Genomic DNA, 22,854 nt, shown 5'->3' with positions numbered 1-22,854 from the left:
TTTACATAATTACAATTACTTTCCATTACAGTAGTTGCTACTCAATCCACAGTTTTACACATACAGTAGCATACATGAATGTCAAAATCGTCTGTCGTTTGTAACGCTCGGCCATGGATAGCGCAGCGGGTCAGCACAACAAAAAAAAAAAACAGGAGGGCAACAAAAGGATTGGCAGTCTACGAATTGACTTTATTAAGCCGCAGGAAAAACAATGGGCTCGGCGCCACCACGCATTACAATGACCGTAGCTTCCACAGCATCAAAAGAAAACGTTGTCCACCCAAAAAAAAAGAAGTTCTACACATGCACACAAAAAACAAAACATTTTACGAGGATCCCGAAATTCCATGTTTGGAGGTTAACTAATTTGCTCAACAGCGTAAGAATACGCCGATACCATAAGAGCACGGTTCCAACGTGGACTGAAGACCCCCTGTGATTTGAAGTCAATTCAACTCCTGAGTTTCCTTCTTAAAAATGCTACACATGTGCTATAATACAGTTAATGGCGACAACAACGTTTCTTTTCTGTGTCCCTGTATAAACTGACATTGCTTTGTTTGTAAGCCCATGTGATGTAAGTCTGCCAAAAGTCGTTAAACAGGGCATCAAGTGTATCCTAATGTTTTGATCAGGTTTTTCTGTGTAATGTCGCAATATGTTTTTTTTTTATATAGTTGCGCAACATGATTAGATATGTCACCAGCCTGAAGAACAAGTTATCGCATCATGACACCTACGTGCATTCGTCGTACGTACATCTACACCTCTGAGACCGTTACTCAGAATTGAGCCTTATTATCTTTTGTAAAGGCAGAGATGTTCAACAGAGATGTGGTAAAGCGCTCCCCCCACCCCCACAATATTACGGTTAAAACTTGTCCATTTAGGATTTATGCTTGACGCATCTTTAAGAGTATTTCCCCATTTGATCGTTATCATTAAGGCAGTGGTGGCGGGAAGTAAGAAAGTATAAATGCTTGATTCCTGAAATTAAGAAGATTTTTCAGGTGTCTTGAGAATTGATTTTTCTTTTCTTGCACTCCATTCATTTGAAAACTAAATATATATGTACTTAACTGAATTGTTACTTCTTTTTTTTTCTTTTTTTACTTAAAAATACATTATTGTAATAATTATTATTATTCACATTTCAGCATTTTAAAAGGGCAGGAGGAGTATATGTAATTTGACTGTAAACTTATGTTTACTTTTGTACTTCAGTAGGCTACATTTCAGACCCTGTGCTACTTACTTTAACTTGTAGTTGTGCTCATACGTTTACATACCCTTGCATAAAGTGTGAATTGTGTACTTTTACCATCTGTGATTTAAGGATACTTGTTAATATTTTATCACAACAAAAAACAACTTCGAGTCACCTTTCTAGACCCTGAAATATCCGAGCGAAGGTGTGATCACTTGAATGCGTCTTAACGGGGATACACAAGCGACGAGAGAACGGGGCGTGACGTGGGAGGAGCATTCACGGTCGCGGTCGAAACTCGGAGCTCGGAGAGTATTACTGAAAAGTGTGAACGAGGAGAATCCACGGTGGCGGAGAAGCGAACCCACGAAGGAAGTTTCAACTTTTAACACAGAAGCTATTTACAGAAGGATAAAAAAGGAAAGTAAACCGGGGTTGTTAGCCAAGCTGAGTGGACGACCAGAAGGAAATGTGGCGGCGGACTTTGAAGCCACTTTGAGGCCGAGAAGAGGCGAAGGAAGACAAACATGCTCAGCCAGTCGCGGCTAGCCTCCTCCTGGCTACCTCTCCTCCTCCTCCTGGTTCTCAGCCGATGTCGGACTTCTCTGTGCCAGTACTCGAGCGACCAGTGCAGCTGGAAGGGCAGGTGAGTTTAAAAAAAGAAAAAAAAAGGAAGCATATTTGTATCCAGACAATTTAGACCAAAAAAAAAAAAAAAAAACACTCGAGGAGCCATTTTTTTGCTGAAACCAACTGGAGCCTTTCCATGATATTCTACTTACAGTTGTAAAGGAAACTAACATCTCAACTAGTCAGTAGTTTTTAGGGGTGTTGGGAAAAATCGATTCGGCAATATATCGGGATATTACGGCGCGCAATTATCGAATCGATTCGATATGTGGCTGAATCGATATTTAAACATCAATTTTTTTATGGGAATATTCAACAAAACGTCTTACTTACGGTTAGGATTCACACATTAAGCATGGAAGAATGTTATATTAATGGAACATTACGCCATAATATTTTATTTCAGTGCTGTTCAAACATGAAACAGACTGCAACCTGTTTGTTAAATGCAGTGGCTCCTGAATTTTCAGATAAATAAATACATTTCCATACCAATCTTACAGTGTACATGTACAAGTTTACTGATTAGTATTCTCTAAATTTGAGTAAATGTTTTTTTGCAATAATCAATTTATAGATTTGCATCGGGATTAATCGTTATCGAATCGAATCGTGACCTATGAATCGTGATATGAATCAAATCAAATCGCCAGGTACTAGGCAATTCACACCCCTAGTAGTTTTCAAAGGGAACATTATACCATGAATCTCTAAGATTCTCTAATGAAGTATCTTCTGTTGTAAATGTAAAGTAATATTCCATAACGCCGTTTCCCAATAATTCCCCACAAATATCTTAAAATAAGCTAACTTTATGAGTTGTAGACACAATTCCTAGCTCCTGTGCAAATTTGAGCAGCATTTTCCCGATCTTTTTCCAACTCAAAAGTGGTTCCTCCATGATGGGAACATACACATCTACATACAGTATATTGTATATGAATCCAACTATGATATTGACATATATAATGTATCACAAAACATCGTACTAGCACGAGCAATCCCCTCGCAATTGTGAATGCCCCAAAGTTTTTTGCGATCATAGGATGCTTAGGAAGAAGAAAAAGCATTGTTTTCATGCAAAACCGACGTATATGGCAATGACATTGACATAAATGATATCAACTAATAAGAAAGACTACAAATGAATCACATTTTAGCAACCCAAGATTCCATAGTGGCTGTAAGCAACATTGGAAAGGATGCTTAGAAAGCAGTACACATCTTTTCTGTCCATGATGTCTGCTTGAGGAAAATGTTCAGAATTTTTGTGTAAAGGCTTAAAATGTAGCATTTTAAATAATAGCTAATATCCAACTATTACACATTGATGTTGCAGAATTGTTTCAATAATATAACATATTAGACCAGAATGTAAAGAAATAAGCAGCTTTTATGAAGTGTAACTACTGTATGTACTGTAGTATTTGTGTTTTGGATATGTGCCTGTAAGGGGTATTGGCCTAGTGAAGTCAGTCTGGTTGGCTGGTTAACCTGCGTGTGAGGCTTGGGTGTGAGTTGTGGCCTACAGCAGGTGGCGGCGAGTGTTGCCATGTCGTATTTGTGCTGTGACTGTTTGTCTTGTTTCATAAACGTGTATCAGCGAATGTGGCTCCACCTCCTCGGCCAGTTTGCCGTGACTGTGGGGAGTCGATGCGTTTGACATGTGATTACTTAAGTGCGAATGAGCGGATACGCTAGTAAAAACAAACCCTAAAAAAATCAGCATCCAGTGAGAATGATAATCACAAGTTTGGTCGCACCCCCATCTGCTGAAATGTGTTTTGCGCTTTAAAGGTTGGCCTGAATACTGTGGTTGAGTCCACCCCCCCCCCCTCTAATCCTCCAGTCAGGAGGGGCATACCGTTCACCGCTTTGAGCCGCGCACCAATAATCTGGTGTTCATTAGCAGCCTGTTGACTAAGATCCTTTAATAGCATGCAGAAATGATGGAAGTGGGACGAGGCTTGAGTTAATTAAAGGCACGCCGAGCCAAGCTGCGTGTGCCCCGCTACGCGTTCTGCTTTTCAGATGTATGCCGCGTTCATAACAGTGGGGGATTTGGGGGGGGCTGGGGAATCTCATTTTCAGGAAACAGGGCGTTTCTCCCACCGGCGTCCGACCGCGCGCTTGGCACGCCGCTCGGCCGCTGATGGCTTCCTGCCTCCGGCCTTTTTCTCTTTTTTTTTTACCGCAGAATGACTGACGGACGAGTTTTTTTCCGTGGCATTCAATTGGGCAGGCGGTCGTCGGGTGGACGCCGGCGCCACAGGCCGAGGTGCTTCCCGGGCAAGCCTCCTCGGCCGCCTTTGGCGGATTGAGATCCAGGGAGGTCGGCTGCGTGACCTGCATTTGCACTCGCACAGAGTATTCGCGGCTACTGTTGCGGCCCTTGTCTGCTCCGAGGCCCCTGTGGACGGCTATTCATGCACTTCTGCCTCCAAAGGCAGCCTGCCAGGGGTGTGTTTGGCCACAGCTCCACAGGGAAAGAGGGGGGGGGGGCAGTTTGGCCCCCTTTCCACTGCAGCAGTTTCCTAGAGTTCTTCCATTTTCAACCAAGGAGAACAGTCAGAAAAACTAGGGCCCCACCAATACGCATCAGGCCTGGCAAAACATTTACTATATATTTGACAGGGTTATTGTGCAGTTTGTAAAAAAAAATAATAATAATAATAAAATAATAATGGCCCCATATACATTTTTAATCAAACACCCCTGGTTGAAAATTCAACCTATATCTACAAAAACTGGGAAGCATATGTAACAGAGACAAGACCTACAAAAAAAGGGTTTTGTAGCCATATGCTAAATCGACTTGACTTGACTAACAGCAAGTCGGCCATTTTGAATTTATTTTGGATTTGGGTGACATTTTTGGCCTATTTTGAAGGTCATATTTGAACCAACTCCTCCCACAGAGTATAGCCAATCATCTTCAAACTTTGAGTGTTTCATCTGAAGGTGTTTAAGATTCAAATGTAATTAAAATGATTTTGCCTAAAAATAAAATCTCAGATTTTTTTTAAACAAAACATTCGATTTATGATAATTTTTTCCCCCCAGATTTTATATTATTATTTATTTTTTTATATATATATTTTTTTACATAAACCAAGAACTTAAAACGTTTTTATTTTATTTTATCAGTTAACAAAAGTAACCATATGTCTTGTATCGATGTGCAAAACTTCTACCTTGAATCAAATACTAAATAGTTCCTCCCGTATGGAGTGTGAGGACACGACTAGCAGAGCTAACGCTACGGAAGCCCATGGGGGGCGAAAGCCGCGGGCGCGGCGCAACGAAAGGGGGGGAAATCTCGATGTTATATATTTTTTAACCGTCCACAACAAAACACTCAAATTAATCTAAAAAAATCGATTTATCGCACAGCCCTGATTGAAAGATTAGTCATTTGTCCCATGCTGTTGCTGTGGTGATACACCTTTTGCAGAGAAAATTGATGTTGTTTTTAGGGTCTAAACCGAAACGAGTAGTCTTGAAATTTTGTACACACGAGGCCTGGCAAAAACCTTGATATTTTCAAAGTTCTTGTGCTGTGTGTCAGTAAATATCGGAATGGCTTAGGCCTAAAGAAAAAAAATCGCCACCAGTCAGGTTGCTTGTTCAATGCCTTGGCACTCAGCAGGTCCTGAAGTTGCCTGTTTCCAACCAACAAGTTTAACTGTGTGAATATATTTTTGATTTTTCCATTATAAAGTGTCCCAAAATATCTGACCCGTACCAACACCCATTTTTGGGCTGGCAGTTGAGGTGTTGGGAATCCACGCCTGATCAGGGTTTACCGAACTGTATCGGACATGTGGCATGCACTTAAGATCGTGTGTACGAGCCTGACACAGATGCTGCAGTTACGCTTTAGGCCAGAGGTGGCAGTTGCGAGTAAAAAGGTGACAAACTGCACAGAGATCCTTTAAGAAAAATCTGAATCTGTTTAATTTATATTTGCAATGATTGAATTAGAATTATGAACATATTTTTGTCTCATCCTTGCTGATGTCAATGTTTGCGTAACACTTAAGTGATTATAATACGTGCTACTTTCATTAATATTCAAAATCATTTAACCTTTTACTGCCTCCACAAAATTTAATTTGGAATTTAATGTTTGTGGACTTTTTATCATGTCCTTGATGTTTAAGAATACTTGATGTTCCATATTTAATCAATATCGGATTGAATTGAAGTGAATCCATTGAAGCAAGGGGGAAATAAAATCGAACTGAACTCTTGTGAATCGAAATCATATCGGGGAAATTAGACACGATACCCAGCCAGTAGTAAACATTGATCAGTCTTGTCCAGTACCGTCCCACTTTTCTGCACTTTTAGTCGTGGAAATACGATACTGTGGAGTACTTTGGGAAGAACTAAGAATTCTTGAACCCCTTATCCATCAATTGGTTCAGTTTAGTTTGGTACGAGGTCAAATTTTTATTGTAGAGCTGTAACTAATTGTTATTTTAATCTGTCGACGTATTTTGCTGATTAACAGGATAAAAAAAGGTTTTAATTGTCATCCCTTTATTTAAAAACAGAACATTATTTCAAATTGACAAGACATATATTAAAGTTCAGTTACTAGTTTGGTTCGTAACAGGTCAGAAAATATGCAAAAATGTTGACGATTCTTGTCAAAGTAAAAGCAAATGTTGCTCAATGTTTTATTTTGATTTGATTTTTAAAGTGAGAATTCTAACTTTAAAGTCAGAAGTCTCACTTTATTCTCAGAATTCTGATAATAAAGTCAAAATCCTGCCAGCCTTTTTTTCTCTTCACTGACCCTAACCCTCTTGCGTACGTAGCAGCTACGCGCTAGTTTACAGCGATCAAACTTTTTATTCTGCAACTGAAGTGAAATTGTTTGCTTCTGAAATGCGAATGAAGCCCCCGTTGAATACGCAACGCGACGGCCGTTTTTTATTTCACATGACCGAGACGCAGGCTTGGGGAGTAACGGAATACATGTACCGCCGTTACATAATCAGATTGCAAAAAAAAAAGTAACTATTCCATTACAGTAACAGGAAAAACCATGTCATCATATTACAGGTACATTTATTAAAAATGGGGATTACTTCAAGGGATTACAATTTCTACGATGAGAGAGTGCAAAAGAGGGAGAGAGAAGGACAGAGCGAGAGAGAGCGCGTGCACGCCCGCGCAAGTGGGACCGTTGCGACATGTCGGGGAGGTGGGAACGAACAAACTGACTCCACACGCGGGCAGTTTAAAAAAAGCTTCACGGACGGAAGGAGGAAATGACGACCGGTATTCACTGGAACTTACTCGGAGCGAAAGTTTGAGATGAGAGTCTAGCGGCATGCTACGCGCTGTAGCTTCTTGCTAGCTAGCCCGCTAGCCTACAACCATAATGTGAGTTACACCGTCCAAACAAATCTTCCTCCCACCAATTCACTATTTAAACATCATGCACAACATATACACGGCTAAACTTGTGACTGGGATCAAAGTTCATTTTGCAGTTGATGTCACGCATCGTCATCCTCATTGGACGACTCTATCGATCTATCTATCAAACTGTGAGATGTGGTTGCTTTCAGTGACAAAAACAGCATATGGCCTTCAACCAATCAATCAATTACCTGCTTTTTAATTACTCAAGGATTTTTACTATTTGTAGGCTGCCCGTGTTTCTATCACCCGCAAATAACAGGGGCACATTGTATAGAATATATATTGTGGGGATATTACACAATAATGTAATAACCCAGTTACATTACTTTAATATTATGGTTCTCGGATTACGTTACAAACTACATTTCTTAGCAGGTAACTTGTAACTGTAATGGATTACATTTTAAAAGTAACCCTCCCAACCCTGCCGAGACGAGAGCTGCGTTGTCAGGTTATCACGTCCAACAATGTGCAGAAAAGCACTGCGTCTGTGTGCTAACGACAACTTTATTTATCATAGAATAACAAGCGCCTTGACATGCCACTGTGACTGTGTGCTTATCGTATGCTCGTGGTTATTCTCATTCTTCCTGCTCATTTAGTTCTCAATCATTACTGCAGTAATACGTGTTGAAAATGTGGACCGGACTGTAGCTAATGGTGAATCTGAGTGATATTATTATTATTATTATTAATTTATATTATTAGAATTTGATATGATCACACGCGTGTCTCCATATTGTTGTGCAGCGGTCTGACTCACGAGGGGCACGCGCGTGACGTGGAGCAGGTGTACCTGCGCTGCTCCCAGGGCTCGCTGGAGTGGCTGTACCCCACGGGCGCCATCATCGTCAACCTGCGGCCCAACACCGCCTCCCCCGCCGCCGCCCGCCTCTCCGTCTGCGTCAAGCCCGCCGCCGACTCCAGCGGGAGCAACGTCTACCTGGACCTGAACGGCCGGCTGCGCCTGCTGCTGCGCGAGGAGGACCAGGCGGCGGGAAAGGTGCGCTGCTTCAGCATCCTGGAAGGGGCGCTCTTCATCGAGGCCGTCCCGCGCGCCGACATCAGCCGGCGCATCACCGCCTTCCAGTACCAGCTCGTCAGCGACACGCTAGGATCCGAGGACGTCTCCTTCGAGGGTAAGAGGAACCCCCAACGCGCATCTACACCTGAAAATCCAGTGCGTGCGTGTGTGCGTATGTAAAATGGAAGCTACAGCAAAATGTTCCTCCATGAAAGTGAAGCATGCCGTGTACCTGCTGAACCTTCAAACCTGGCAGTTATGCGTCCCCCTCCCCCAGCCCCCGCCCAGCGTCCCCCCTCCCCCCACCCCACAACACCCTCCTGCTTCCCCTCCGTCAAAGCATCCAAGTCTCCACATCTGTTTTGGCGTCCGTCCGGCCTCACGTCTCCACATTCTGCGTCATTACCGACTGTGTGATGTGGCCGCCCCGGACGGTCCTGGCGCGCTTTACAAAGCCGGCGTTCTGGTGTCGGGGAACGGATGAACGACTTCCTCTCTTCTAAATGGTTCTCCGTGCAGCCGCAATGTTCTCCCGGGCAGATGTTCCGCTGTCACTCCCTCCATGGGAAGCTTTTCCCTCCCTCGTTATTGCGACCTCGTCATTTCTCATGACTTCTTGAAGTGGTTCCTAGTTGGCTCGGCGCTATTAGCGATGGACTCGATCCGGGTCCAGATGTTCTGGTATATTCCGACGGTCTGTGAAGTGGTCTTCATCAGATGTGACCCGAGCGAGATGCCGACTCGGCTCTCGTTTTCATTCCTGCGGTCGGGTTTCATGGTCGACACGCGAATGCGCCGCGGCTCTGCTTTTATAGAGAGCAAGTAGGAAAAATCAAAAACACCTGAGGTTCTGTTTGAAAACACAATTTGCTGATTTGCTTCGGGCGCTCAACACAATTTTTAGCTCTCCGACTTCTCTGTTTGCATTTTTCTGAGCGTAAACCCACCAGATAAAACGGAGACCCCCTCTCGATTATTTGATGTTACAGTACACAAGTGTTGGCGTTCCATTACTCAATCTATATATTTGTGAGGAGAGGCCCCAGGGCAGCCCACAAATAGTGAAAATCGAATCAAATGTTTTTTATCATATCAAAAAAATATTGTCAATATTTGTAACACATTTTTGTCACTTCAAAGTAGTTTTACCATTCATGAACCTCATCTTTTTTCATCTTTTTTAGCACCCTGTCAGCCGTGCAGTGACGCCGAGGTCCTAATGGCAGTCTGCACCAAAGACTTCGGTACGCGTGTTGGTGTACCACAACAGCAGCTTTTCACAATTACAGTATCGTGTGTAACTCTTGTGCGTTTACGTTGTCCAGTGGCACGCGGCGTCATCAGGGCGGTGCAGGAGGAGGCGGAGGAGGATCGCTGGTCCGTCAGCGTGGACATCAGCCGCCTGCACAGACAGAAGACGCAGGTGTTTGTCCCCGGGGGTCCAAGGGGACGGCGCTGGTCGGGACGCATCATGGTGCCGCTGCGGTGCGCCATCAAACCCGGCGACGGCGACTTCCTCTTTACGGGGATGCTACGCTTCGGCGAGGCCTGGATGGGCTGCGCGCCGCGCTACAAGGACTTCCTGCGCTTGTACAGAGAAGCCGAGAGACTTGGGACCAATCCCTGTCACCTGGACACGGACTAAATGGGCTTGGAGGACCCCCCCACGGGCCCAATTTGGGGATTTATTTGAGACTGACAGGTGGTCGTCGAGACCCCCTTTGGATGAAATGTAGCAGAACCCCACTTGGTGTACAAAATGTGAATGAACAAACAAGTGTATATTTGGCAGCAACGCATGCTTTGTGAAAAGCGTGATGTACAGAAGAGATTTCCTATCACACAAATCAAATAAGTCAAAAGCTTATTTTTATTTTGTTTACAAAATGCCAAAATGTGAAAAAAAAGAGAGGAGAAAACAAGTCAAATGTTTCTGCCCTTGTGATTAAAATTGTGCTTTAACGACATTCATTTGTACTTTGATGACACACTTTGTTATATTGAAAAAAAATATTTATTACGTTTTAAATGTATGAATATGTGCCGTGCGATTGGCTGGCAACCAGTTCAGGGTGTGCCCCGCCTACTGCCCGAAACAGCTGGGATAGGCTACAGCACCCCAGCGACCCTTTTGACGAATAAGCGATTCAGTAAATGGATGGATGATTATTTTTAGATCAATAATTGACTGACTGTAAAATAAAAACATATGTACATATTTTTGAATAAACTTTTTTTTTTAAAGACTAAATAAAAGTGAAGAAGTTAACAGACAAAAAAGTTGTAGTCAAATGTAAACAAACAAAATACAAATAAAATACACTCAAAAGCATAAAAATAACATTGAGTTTTATATTTAAAAAAAAGACAAATACAAAACTCATTTACATAGGTACAATAAAATTTGAATAAGAAAAGAATAAAAGCATAGAAATAAGTTAATTAAAACAATCACAATTTTGCAGAAAATTAGTAAAAACAATAGATTTGGGAAAAAATATGGATAACTAATTATTTTTCATGAACAATTATCACCTTTAAAAACACATTTTGCCACTTGTCGACTGAGATGACATCACATGTGCTCGGTAACAACCAATCATTGCTGTTTGCTCAGTCACATGACCAAACCCAGAAAACAGGTGACTGGTCGACTCTTACCTAAACTCTGAGCACCTGTGATTTCATTTTCAGTCACAGTAAGTGGCAAACTGTGTTTGTAAAGGTTTTTATTGTAAATGACAAATCATGAAGTTTTCAAGTTAATTATAGACAATATATTAACTTCTTACTGCTAAAAGTGGCTAAATGAGTCAAATATTAACCACGCAACAAAAACTTTTGTTAGCTGTCTTATTAGCCATCAGTGGCTTTGTGCAAGCGCCATTCATTCACAGTCTGGACAGTGAGTGAGTGAGTGAGTGAGTGCACTTGAAGCAGTCAGACAGCATTGAGAATGGCGCTAACGGCTAATATGTGGCTAGCATCCTCACGTTAGCTCAACTGACGCCAACGCCGTTCAGTTCAGCGCTCAGGCCTCAGAACTTCTGCCGGATTTTTGTAGCGCGGGTCGCCCACGTGTCGCTCCGTCCTGTGACTGCGCCGCCATCCAAACTCGGATTGACGTGGGAAAGGCAAACAGCATCGCTATGGCAACCGGCCCACACTGGGAACCGTCTCACTTTTTGACGCCGCCACGAAGAAGACGAGAACGGGGAAGGTCAGTGGGGCATATCGCTGCTTTGGAATTACAACACGCTTCCCTTCACAGTTCTTTAGGGGGGGGGGGGGGGGGGGGAATACAGTATATATAATATTTAATATATATAAGATATTTTTTTTTGTATGTTATCGGGGGAATATATATATATATATATATATATATATATATATATATATATATATATATATATATTAAAAAAACGATAATTACTTTTTAACAATATTTAAGGGATAACTTTGCACTTATTATGTGTCTCCTATCATTTTAAATTAAACGTGTTTAATTATTTTCTTCTGAAATGATTAGATACTATATTTGTTATAGACGTATAATACCATGTTTATTTAAAAAAAACCTTTTTTTAAGAAATAAAAGCAGAAGTACAAAAAATACAGATTATTTTATTACTCAATTCATATAATTATTTTTAATTTAGCATTTAGTGAAAATATTTCAGGCAAAACAACAAAAAATGTGTATTGATATGATTTAGTATTTATATATGCTAAAAATATATATTTAAAAAAATCAAATGTTATTGGGGGGAAAAACAAGGGCAAAAAACTGAGATTTTGTTTAGATTTTCCAGATATTTAACTTGTGATTGTATTTGGTGATTCAGTAAATAATATTAAAAATAAATTCCAATCACGTGTAAACTCAATTTAATTCAATATTTCAAATATTAATTGGCCTAATTTATTTTAACTCATTCACTGCCATTGGTGGCTATAGACGTCAAAAATTCATGTGAACTATTTCTATTAGTTTAACTTTTTTTTCATTTCATTTCATTTTTTATGAAAACCTAGGAATATTTTTTTTAAATTTACAACATATAAAATTTGTGATTAATCGTGAGTCAACTATTGAAGTCATGCGATTAATTATGATAAAAAAATATATAATAATTGTATTAATTTTTTTTATATTTTAATTAGATTATTAACTAAAATTTTGTAATTGTAATTAATCACATGACTTCACTAGGTAGCTAACGATTAATCATACATTTTATATCTGTTCTAAATTTACAATAAAAAAAAGTTAACTGATAGAAATAGTTACAATTAATTTTTAACGTCAATAGCGGTGAATAAGTCAAAAGGATTTTTGCTTCAAGAACCCATTGAAATTATCTTAGGTTATTATTTATTTATTTATTTATTTATTATACGCTTGACAGGGTGCAGCTAATTGATTCAATGCAATTTTTGGTATATTTTTTTTTGAAGCACGCGACTTTTTGGACATAATTGCTGGCCGCGAGGTCACGCCTTGTCTCTTCTTTGTGTTTCCCGTCTCGTGCATGCAATCATGGGAGGGGGGGGGGGGGGGGGCAACAAGAAACAAGAAAGAAAAGGAGGCAAAAACAAAAAGCAGGCGGACCCCCAAACACACGCACATGAAACTGCTGCGGGGAGACCAAGTGGCTAATATTTTAGGCCTCTTCGGGAAGTGCTGGAATGTTAGGAATGTCGTCACTACACGCACGCGCACACAAACGCGTGCAGCTTCCGTGAGCCTGGCTGTCTTGATTAGCTGGAATCAATGGAGCCTCTGTGCTTTTCTTCGTCTGTGCGTGTGCATGTGATGTGCGAGAGACAGAGAGAGAGAGAGAGAGAGCGAGAGAGAGCTCTAACCCCAGCACACACACACCCTGGCTTCCAGATAGTATAGTAGCGTGTATAGTAGCGTAGGAGGCCGCCATACATGACCTCAGCGTATATGAAAAGTCTACCCCCCCCACTGTTGAAATGCTTGTTGACTTTTGGTGATAGAAAAAATTTAGATGAAGAGAAAACCTGAAGAAAAAGAAATTCTGGATGAGAGAGGAAGTAAAAATAAAAAACGAATGTAGTTGCACAAGTGTGCACACCCTCTTCAAAATGTTCTCTCACCCTCACATTCAAAGTCATGGAGTCAGCACACACCTGACAAAATTTGAAGTGCCATAACCAAAAGTTCAGATGTTCTAGTGAGCTTTTCCTGACTTGTTTTACTTACTTTACTTTAGTTATTAAGTTGCGATTACAACCACTTTGTTAAATGTCAGTTGGTTGGGGTGAATGAACCCATCACTTTAGGGAGTCAGCATACACTTGCCACCAATTCAAGTGACTCTGATGAACCCCAGTAAAGTTCAGCTGTTCTAGCAGGCTTTTTTCCTGCCATTTCTGTAGCCTCATTTTACAGCGTAAGCAAATGAACACGTATTCATCTACCAAGTTTTGTTTTATTTGTCTTCTACTGTTGTGTTGCATTTGTTTATTGAAATGATTCTATTTGACATTTTTATTGTCGTTTTCCCAAATGCTCATTTGTAAACATTTGACTTTCCTTCTACTTCTTTACTTCTACTCTACGACAAGAAAGTGACGTCATGAATTCAGCATGAAAAGAAAAGGGGATGATGGCATTATGTGTCACTTTTCCAATGAGTGTCGTCAACGTAGAAAAGCAATCAGCAACGTCATCAATGTGTTTGTGCCGCTCGCTCAACTCGAGCAACCAGTCTCGTGTTCGCCCAACTGAAACTCTCGACAACTGAAAATATGTGCGTGCGTGTGACGCATTGGAAACATGCTTGACGTTGTACTCACGACAAAACGCATGACATGCATTCTTCTTCATTTTATTTTTGCTTGAGCAGCGTCGGTTTTCTTTTTTCCTTTTGTAAACATGGTTATTAACTCATTCACTGCCTTTGACGGCTAGAGACGTCAACAATTCATTTGAACTATTTTATTTTGTTAAGCGTATGAAAACCTATAATTTTTTTATTGTACATTTAGAACAGATATACAATTTAATCGTCTGACACCCCTAATTTTTAATAATTTTTTCTTCTTTTTTTTATTAGGGGCATCAGGCAAATAAAATGTGTAATTGTAATTAATCACATGACTTCACTAGTTAACTCACGATTATCACAAATTTGATATCTGTTCTAAATGTACAGTAAATATTTTTTTAGGTTTTCATACTCTTGTTAACAAAAGTGGGAAAAAATGTGAAACTAATAATTAGTTCGAAATAAATTTTGACGTCTATAGCCGTCAATGGCAGTGAATGAGTTAACTGGAACCTTCTTCTAAATGACACGTGCGCCCTCCACATCATTTTGTGCCTCAGGAAAATTTGCCACAAGTGTTCCATGAGCCATGAAAATGATAACAACCACAACTACAACCGTGAGCCACTCGCCTTGTCCGTAAACAAACACAGTGCGGCTCAGCTTCTGGTTGAGATCTTCATTGATTAAGATGTTGGGTTCTTGTAAAGAAGTTAAAAAGTCAGTTGAATGAACACAAGTATCAAGTGTGAGTCCTTTTCCCACCTGCGCCTAATCCTCCTGCGGGTGGTCATGTGATCCTTTTGTGGCGAACGGTATCGGCTGTCTTTCAGGTCAACATGTCATGATCAGGTATCGAAGACAATGTGGGGTTTGTGCTGTGCACTTCTGATCTTCTAAAGTGCTTTGGAGGGCCTGGTCAAACAAAACAAAACAAAAAACTGGGCTTCATACATATCTCTAAAAATGCCTGAAAATATTCAAACTTTCACCCCAAAGTTGTTTCCCACGGTGGCACTAATAAAGTTGCTTTGATCTTAAAAAAACAAAACAGTATTTTGAAATGTGCTGTCTATTGGTAACTTGAGCAAACCCTATAATGGCTTACCAAACTATTATAATAATATTATATAATAAATATTTTTGAAGTCTATGTAAAAGGTTGTGCTGCTCCTCATGAAGACAATTGTTGAACCTTGGGGGAGATCCTTCATTTCTAGTCTTATCTTTGCCCAGTTTTGTCCCTGAGAGAAGTCACGTGTTGGACAGAGGCCACATGGGACCTCCTTGTGTCCCCGCTTGCAGGGGAGTGTTCAGATGACTTTTAATATGTTTGCACCCCCCCACAGACTTCATTTACTGGGATCCAGTTCCCTTTGCAGCAGCACCATGGCAACAGCGGGGGAGGGGTCAGTTTCTCATGATGTCATCCCACAGGGCAGTTGATTGACAGATACTTGAAATGGAAGTCTGCACTCTGTAAAAGACATGATAATCAGGATCTATCTAATCTATCTATCTAATAATGTACTGTACCTACCCATCCATCTCATTTGAAATGGTTTTTGGATGAGTTGAAGCAGATAACAATCTTGCAAGTAGATAAGTCCTCAAATGCATAAAAACAGAAAAATATGCCTGAATTTGATTTGATGTTGTAGCACTAGTACTCACAAAATCATGGACATCCGCCTCCTGAATTCTCAAATTGTTTTTTTAATTGTATTATATTTTATTATTTCATTTTATAATGCTTGTCCTGTGGAGTGTAGCCTATCCCAACAGTCAAATATTATTTCTATTTAAATGAATTTATTTAATTTTTAGTATTATTCACAATGCTAAAAAATGGAAAATGCTGGATTTTTTTTTTAATTATTGCATTTCTTTAACTTAAAAAAAAAACTTTTACAGTATATTTCTTACTTTTTATTTTAAGATATTGTATACTATTATTTTAAAATACACTTTTATCTTATGTTTGACTTAAAAAAACAGATTTGTATTTATTTACTTATTTTATTCCTGTTTTTATTTTATGCTATTTATTTTTCTGACAACAGATGACAGACAATCACAGGACTTTTATTTATAATCATTATTCATGCCAAAGCATTAAGAATTATAATAATTATAAAAAAATATGTAATTTTTAAAATAAATATAATAATTAGCTTGAAAAAAATCTTTAATTTCATTTACTGATTTTTTTTTTTAAACATTAAAAAAAATGTTAACAAAAAAGTAGGGGGGGAATGTCTAGATCTGCCCATACCATCTTGCCATCTGCAAGAAAATGTAGATACTTTATCATTTATAGTTCTATTTTTAAATGTAACAAGAAGCTCAGCAAGCATTTGCTTTGCTGTGAGAAGATTTCAAACCACAACAAGTTTGGCCCGACGACGAACAACTCTGCACGGCAACCGGGTCAAGCCCCTCCGACCTCTGACCTTGCTTGTGGGGTAAAAAAAAAAGAAGACGTTCGCGTCTGAGTGGAGCTTGAATAGCTGGTGAACGTGGGCGTGGCCTCGACGTGGAAAGGAGCCGTCGTTGGTCTTTGTTGGCATGTGATGGACGGCGCAATTGAACATGTGACATTTGACGGAGGCCAAATGTGGCCGTGATGGATTGTTGCAAGTAAACGCTTTGTTTGTCCACAGCAGAGCGGATGTGATGGAAATGTTGGGCTGGCTGGGAATGATGGCAAACGTTGACACGTCCTCCCCAATGTTGACCTTCAACTTGGACTGATTGGCCCAAAGTGTCAATGCCTGATTTGATATGGAAAGCAAATGACTGGAATAGGCTAAAGAGCAGCGATACCTCCACTTCTGTGGTTGAATTTTTTTTCAAATAAAATGTTAAATTCTTTCAAGTTGTTTCTTGTACTCCTTACCTTCATTTTCATTATATGAGGAGCACGTTTTGAGTCATTTCCATTCATTTCATTTAGGAGAGATGATTTGCGATATGAGCGTTTTGAGTTGTGAGCATGGTCATGGAACGAATTCAACTCGTTTTATTTATACACATTTATATTGCAATTGAATCTGCTTGACTTAAATTGGCATTACTGTAAATATAAACGACATGTGCAAACAATTCGGTGCTATGCATTGCAATTCATTGCACCATTTTAACACAAGAAGCAAATCAGTGCTTTTACACTCGAACAAAATCTCAATACATTGAACTTCAAATAACTGCTAATTATCACTATAAAATTACTATAGATTAACCGTATCATTAACTAAACCATTTTTAAAAAAAAAGGAAACCAAATGATAGTTGAAACATAAAATGCATCCAACTTTTCTTTCTCCGCAGCGCCATCTGCTGGATTATTGGAGGCTTGACTTGTGAGCTGGCAGCAGCTGAACGCTCAGCTGGGAGGAGAAAGGCCAAGTCGGGGGAAAGTTGAGCCTTGCTGCTGAGGGGTCAAATGGGGGCGGGGTGGGGGGGGGTCGTTGGTAATGGTTATGTGCACATGCACGATATGTTGCTGATTATAAATTTGTAGCATCATCACCCATTGTAATTGGGTTGCAATGGCAAGTTATTTTTAAGTCTTATAGGAGTTGGTATTGTAGTTTTCCTTGATGTATCGTAGGAACGCTTGGAGCCCCTGTAGTATTTTCCCCACATAAAAAAATGCTACTTCCGAGATCAGATTGCAGAAATTTTGCATTCTTTGCAAAAACGAAAAAAACAAAACAATCAAAAGCACTTTGCAAATCTGGCCTGTTTACAGAGACAAAAAAAAAAATCCAAACCACAAAAGCATAAGCAATCAATTGAGCGCGGGCTGACGGCCATGTTTGTTTCATTCTTTCACTTCTTTGTCTCTACTTGTTGTATTACAAGTTTCCCAATCCGGAGACAAGTGCACATTCTTCGACAGGGGTCTCAAAATTACGGCCTCGGGGCCAATTGCAGCCCACCTACTTGACATCAAAGTTTAATGTTAGTTTTTGTGTGTGTGTGTGTGTGTGTGCACATACTACATTGTGAGGACCAAAACATGTCTTTAACCAACAGATTGAGGACGTGTTTGTGAAGTGAGGACATTTTGACCGGTCCTCACAACCCAAGACCACTTTTTGAGGGTCAAGACTTGGTTTTAGAGTTTAGGTTTGAATTTGGTTATGGTTGGGGTTAGCGTAAGGAATGGGGGTAGGCAATCATTTGTTATGGTTGGGGTTAGGTGAAGGGGCTAGGAAATGCATTATGTCTATGGATTCGATCACAATTGTATAAGTGCAAGTATGTTTGTGTGTGCATGCACTTATGGGCTACTATAACTCAGACTCATGACAGCTTTCAGCAAAATGTAATTCTGAAGTGGCACCAAGCAACCACCCCAACCGTGAAGAGAAAGGTTGGTGACGACAGCCAATTTCGAGAAAAACAAGACAGAATGGGGTGTTTTTCTTTTTTAACACAGGAGCACCCTGACTGTCTTGAATAGAGAAAGTTGCAGTGTTCAAGAAATCCGATTTACTACTACTACTACGATTACTGAACTACATAGACGTGCAAAGTAACAGTTATTAATAAAAAACTGAATTCGTTGAACTTTTTTTGTTTTTTTAATACTTGAACCTCTTTTATGTGGAATACAGTAATACTCGATGCAGTCCATACACAGACTCAAACCTCCAGTCCAATAGCCTCCAGATAAATTGAGTTTGAGACTACTCTGTTAGAGGATGATCACTTCTTTAGTGCAACAAGCAACAGCTAACTTAAATTGACTGTCATTGGCCAGTCACTCGGTGGCCACTTCATTCCATTAACCTTCTTGGAATTGCTGTTCATTATTTTTCCAAGAAATGAATGACATTTTTTGATTATTTTTCCAAGAAATGAACGACATTTTTGTATTATTTTTCCCTCCTTTGTGACCGTGACTCTAATGTGAAGTCAAATTGCCTCATTTAGTCACGGCCGATGTGTGATGATTGATTTAATAAAAACTGACTTCTCGTAATTCAATAACAATGATGTCATTGCCATTCATTCCAATGACCACGATTTCGACACACTGCTGACAAAGAAGTCATTAAGTGAGACAGACAAACGGCAGGCGGTGCGGTGTCCTAGTGGTTGGCACGTCTGCTTCATGGTAAGAGGGCCCAGGTTTGAATTTCAACTCAGGCCCCCCCACTTTGTGGAATTTTCAATGTTCTGGTCTTGCTTGTTACTCCGGCTTTCTCCCACTTTCCAAAACCTGACATTTGCTTAAATTGCATCATTAGTGAGTCGTGAATGTGAACTTGAACGCTTGTCTGCATATGTGCCCACCGATTGGTTGGCGTCCATAGTCGGGTGTATTCACCATCTCGTCCAAAAGTCAGCTGAGTAAAGCTGCATCTCACCCGCAACACAAATGAGGACAAATTGGCTGTCTGAAAGAAAAAATGGACGGATAGATTGGAGCAAAAATGATTTTGAACTCATGAGAGAAAAGGAGAAGTGAAAACACATTTGTTGGATACATGCTGCCCCCTACTGGAGAACAAAAAAAGTCCCAAATAGGGGGCTCTTTTCAGGAAATCAAGCACCTTTAAGCATTTTGGGGGTTCTAAACCGCTTTAAAAAAATAGTTTACCTTGTGGCCAAATAGTCTCCAAGCCTGTACACATACGCAGTGGAGTGTTTCATAGTTAGCGTTTAAGTGTTCCTTCAAACTAATTGAAATATAAAGCATGTGTTGCGTATAGAGTACAACAAAAATAACATTTCTGCAAATATTCAGTATTATGTTATCATGAAACGGCACGCGTAGAAGAGGGTGGACCTAAAGGCAAGGAGACACATCAGGGAGACAGGAATTGTGAACAAAAGGAGAAACTTTACTGGAACAAGTGGGGACGGGGGCAGACGGGTCGCCGTGACGGGACTGGCTTGACTTGGCAGAACGTGGAGAACTTAGCAAGAACGTGGAGAACTTAACTGTGACGAGGCTTAGCTTGACGCGACGCGACGGGAAACCCAGACTCCCACACAGGACTTCGACACCTGACGTAGACAATGATCCCACACAGGACTTCGACACCTGACGTAGACAATGATCCCACACCGACTGGACAAACAACAGACTAAATACACCAACACTAATGAGACACACCTGGGGAACACAATAGGAAGAAGGCAACGATTGGTCAAACACACTAGGAAGGGAACAGGCACACAGGTGGACATAATCAAACATAACGAGACAGGGGAAACACAAGACAAACACCAATCACAGAGAGACACAACAAACACACCAAAATAAACAAAACCATAACCCATACAAAACCGAAATATGACAGTACCCTTCACCAAGGGACGGCTCCCAGATGGTTTTGAGACGGCGGCAGTGGCAAAGACGAAAAGTCTAGAGGCCGGGGGCTGCAGCGGCAGAGGCTGCCATGAAGCCGGGACGGTCCATATGCCGCCAGCTGGGTCCTTGGTTGGTGGGATCATTCTGTCATGAAATGGTGGACGTAGGAGAGGGTGGACCCAAAGGCGAGGAGACACATCAGGGAGACAGGAATTGTGAACAAAAGGAGAAACTTTATTGGAAAAAGTGGGGACGGGTGAGAGGACGAGGACTGGAGGAGATGGGGGCAGACGGGTCGCCATGACTGGACTGGCTTGACGGGGTTGACTTGGCAGAACTTGGCTGAACGTGGACAACTTAACTGACGAGGACGACTAGACAACAAGACTAATATAACTAGACTAATACGTAGACAACTAGACTGAAACAAAGACGACTTAACTGTGACGAGGCTTAGCTTGACGCGACGGGAAACACAGACTCCCACGACACAGGACTTCGACAGCGACACCTGACGTAGCCAATGATCCCACACCGACTGGACAAGCACAACAGTTTTACTTAGAACGTATAATGAGTACAGCACTGCTAGATTTGCTGGTTGTTTTTTTAAAACTAGTAAGTACTGCACTTACCTTCCTGAGTGATGAGTAAAAATTCAAAATACTTGAAAAAGTTGAAAAAAGGTTTGTTTCACAACAATGACGACCGGGCAAGGAATGTCGGGAAATGGCCTGCATTGGGTCTGCTTCCAGGCTGTCAAAACTCTTTGTGGTTTCACATCCCCAAAAGTATTTTTGAACAAGTTGGTTGCTTTGAGTTTCTTTTAATATGTGATTTTGAAATGTCGAAATTTGTATAAGTGTATAAGTTTAATAAGTTTGAGGGGAAATAATCCAATATGTGACCCTTTTGGTTTTGGAAGATGATTTACCCACAATTTAAAAAAGGTGTCACTTTATTTTCTAAGCGTTCGCTGATTAAATAAAAATATGGTGATAAAGCATAGACTACTACAACTGAAGTTCGCCTGTCAGTCAAAGTTGCACATTTAGTCGGGACACATGGAGCGCGATATTTACTTAAGTTGGAGATCGCTAGTTTGAAAACAGCCCCATACCTTCTGTTGCCTGCTGTTTTTACCAAGTCAATCAAATCACCCACTTTGCCGGAATTCACAGCGCAAGACCTATATCATTATGTAGTCAATGCCGTCTCTTCTGATTCAAAAACTCGTCGCTGGCTGAATCTCTGGGACGAGATGCTACGCTCACACCGGGGGACAATATACATCGTAATGCAAAGGTAAAACTTGTTTATCATGCTAACTGACTTATTTTTACATAGTCCGTTCTATCTTGAAACGCTGTGATGATGTTATGAAACGCAATTCGACACCTTTGTTACAATCTTTGTTAGAGTGTAGGTTTACTAGTAAAATGTATGAACATTTATCTACTAATTACAACATTTATCTACTAACCTCGCAAAAAAAGATGGCTGCAAATCCGTGAATACTTTGTGGGCTGCCAGTCCTTTCTGTTGATTGCAGTTATCAATCAACGTCGTTTGTCTTCATTAGTAGGTATGCGATAAAAAGCAACATTTGGTTTACTCCTTTGTCTGTCTGTCTGTACAACCGACCGCACAGCAAGATATGACCATTTTATAAGATAATCGATTAGATAAAGGACTTTACGCTGTACGAGATTCAATGGTTACAATACAGGCAAGTGGCTCTTTTGTCGTCCAGCGTCCCGGAGGGGGCGTTCCCCATGATGGCTGTGACGTCACGTGCATACGGTCAATAGGCCAAAAAGGCGGTTGCCTAGGGCCCCCAAGCCACCAGGGGGCCCCCAAGCTCTATGTGTAGTCTTACCTGAGAACGATTAAAAAATGTCCTGTCTTTATCTGTTTCTAATATTTGTTTATTACATGCCTTTTATGCTTAAAAAAAATAAACATAGGATATAAATAAAATAAACTGTGATGATAAGCAGTGGCTGGTGTTTTTGTGTCACACAGTTCGTGACATAGAGTCTCTACGTCACTAACTGTGTGAGAATGATTTGCTAACTCACGGGAAAGGTAGATGGGTAGCTGTCAGAGTACTAAACAAAACAGACACCGTAATGGCATCAAATAGAAGTTATCTCATCGGCGCAAAAAAATGGAAGAAAAAGAAAACTGCTAACCAGTCAGCCACCGACTGCAATATTACTGTAATAAAAAAAAGAAGAGAAAAAAAATGAAATATTCATTCATGGTCTATTTGCTTGGTAACCTAAGGAAGGAGCTATTTTAAGTTAGTTTGTTTGTTTTCTTTGTTGCACATAAAAATTTAGTTTGAATGACTATCAACTTAAGATGTTTAATTTGAACTCTAGTCTGTTTTGTTCATTAAGTGTAATAGAATGTGCTA

General features: G+C 40.5%; 2 protein-coding genes across 5 annotated transcripts; one reads left to right on the top strand and one right to left on the bottom strand.

Moving 5' to 3' along the window:
• Positions 1 to 1,480: 1,480 nt before the first annotated feature.
• On the top strand, positions 1,481 to 10,521 carry metrnla (meteorin like, glial cell differentiation regulator a). Its single transcript, XM_086097289.1, has 4 exons — positions 1,481 to 1,856; positions 8,030 to 8,418; positions 9,488 to 9,547; positions 9,629 to 10,521. The coding sequence occupies exons 1-4, from the start codon at positions 1,738 to 1,740 to the stop codon at positions 9,946 to 9,948; spliced, it is 888 nt and encodes a 295-aa protein (XP_085953415.1). The 5' UTR covers positions 1,481 to 1,737; the 3' UTR covers positions 9,949 to 10,521.
• A 5,547-nt stretch (positions 10,522 to 16,068) lies between these two features.
• On the bottom strand, positions 16,069 to 22,228 carry LOC147181480 (uncharacterized). Of its 4 annotated transcripts, XM_086088651.1 has the most exons (4): positions 21,068 to 22,228; positions 20,875 to 20,970; positions 20,061 to 20,806; positions 16,069 to 19,512 (listed from the first exon to the last, which is right to left on the bottom strand). In XM_086088651.1, exons 1-3 carry the CDS (start codon positions 21,170 to 21,172, stop codon positions 20,072 to 20,074), a joined length of 936 nt encoding a protein of 311 aa, XP_085944777.1. In that variant the 5' UTR covers positions 21,173 to 22,228; the 3' UTR covers positions 16,069 to 19,512; positions 20,061 to 20,071. The 4 variants fall into 4 exon arrangements, 2 of the variants coding, with proteins under 2 accessions (XP_085944777.1, XP_085944769.1); XR_015096447.1 differs by having other exon boundaries at positions 20,425 to 20,970; XR_015096448.1 differs by having other exon boundaries at positions 16,069 to 20,970; positions 21,068 to 21,098; positions 21,916 to 22,228.
• Between the last annotated feature and the right edge of the window lie 626 nt (positions 22,229 to 22,854).

This window comes from Leptonotus elevatus, chromosome 1 (assembly GCF_054856555.1).
Source record: "Leptonotus elevatus isolate MCC_2025b chromosome 1, RoL_Lele_1.0, whole genome shotgun sequence".
Classification (NCBI taxonomy): Eukaryota; Metazoa; Chordata; class Actinopteri; order Syngnathiformes; family Syngnathidae; genus Leptonotus; species Leptonotus elevatus.
This window is presented reverse-complemented; position numbering and strand designations above follow the sequence as displayed.

Coding starts and splice junctions, on each gene's coding strand:
- LOC147181480 (XM_086088643.1), bottom strand. CDS start 21,172: ATGCAGGCCATTTCCCGACATTCCTTGCCCGGTCGTCATTGTTGTGAA. Junction 20,971..21,067: donor TTTACTCATCACTCAGGAAG/GTAAGTGCAGTA, acceptor GTGCTTGTCCAG/TCGGTGTGGGATCATTGGCT. Junction 20,807..20,874: donor TCAAGCTAAGCCTCGTCACA/GTTAAGTCGTCT, acceptor CTTGTTGTCTAG/TCGTCCTCGTCAGTTAAGTT.
- metrnla (XM_086097289.1), top strand. CDS start 1,738: ATGCTCAGCCAGTCGCGGCTAGCCTCCTCCTGGCTACCTCTCCTCCTC. Junction 8,419..9,487: donor CGAGGACGTCTCCTTCGAGG/GTAAGAGGAACC, acceptor CATCTTTTTTAG/CACCCTGTCAGCCGTGCAGT. Junction 9,548..9,628: donor AGTCTGCACCAAAGACTTCG/GTACGCGTGTTG, acceptor TACGTTGTCCAG/TGGCACGCGGCGTCATCAGG.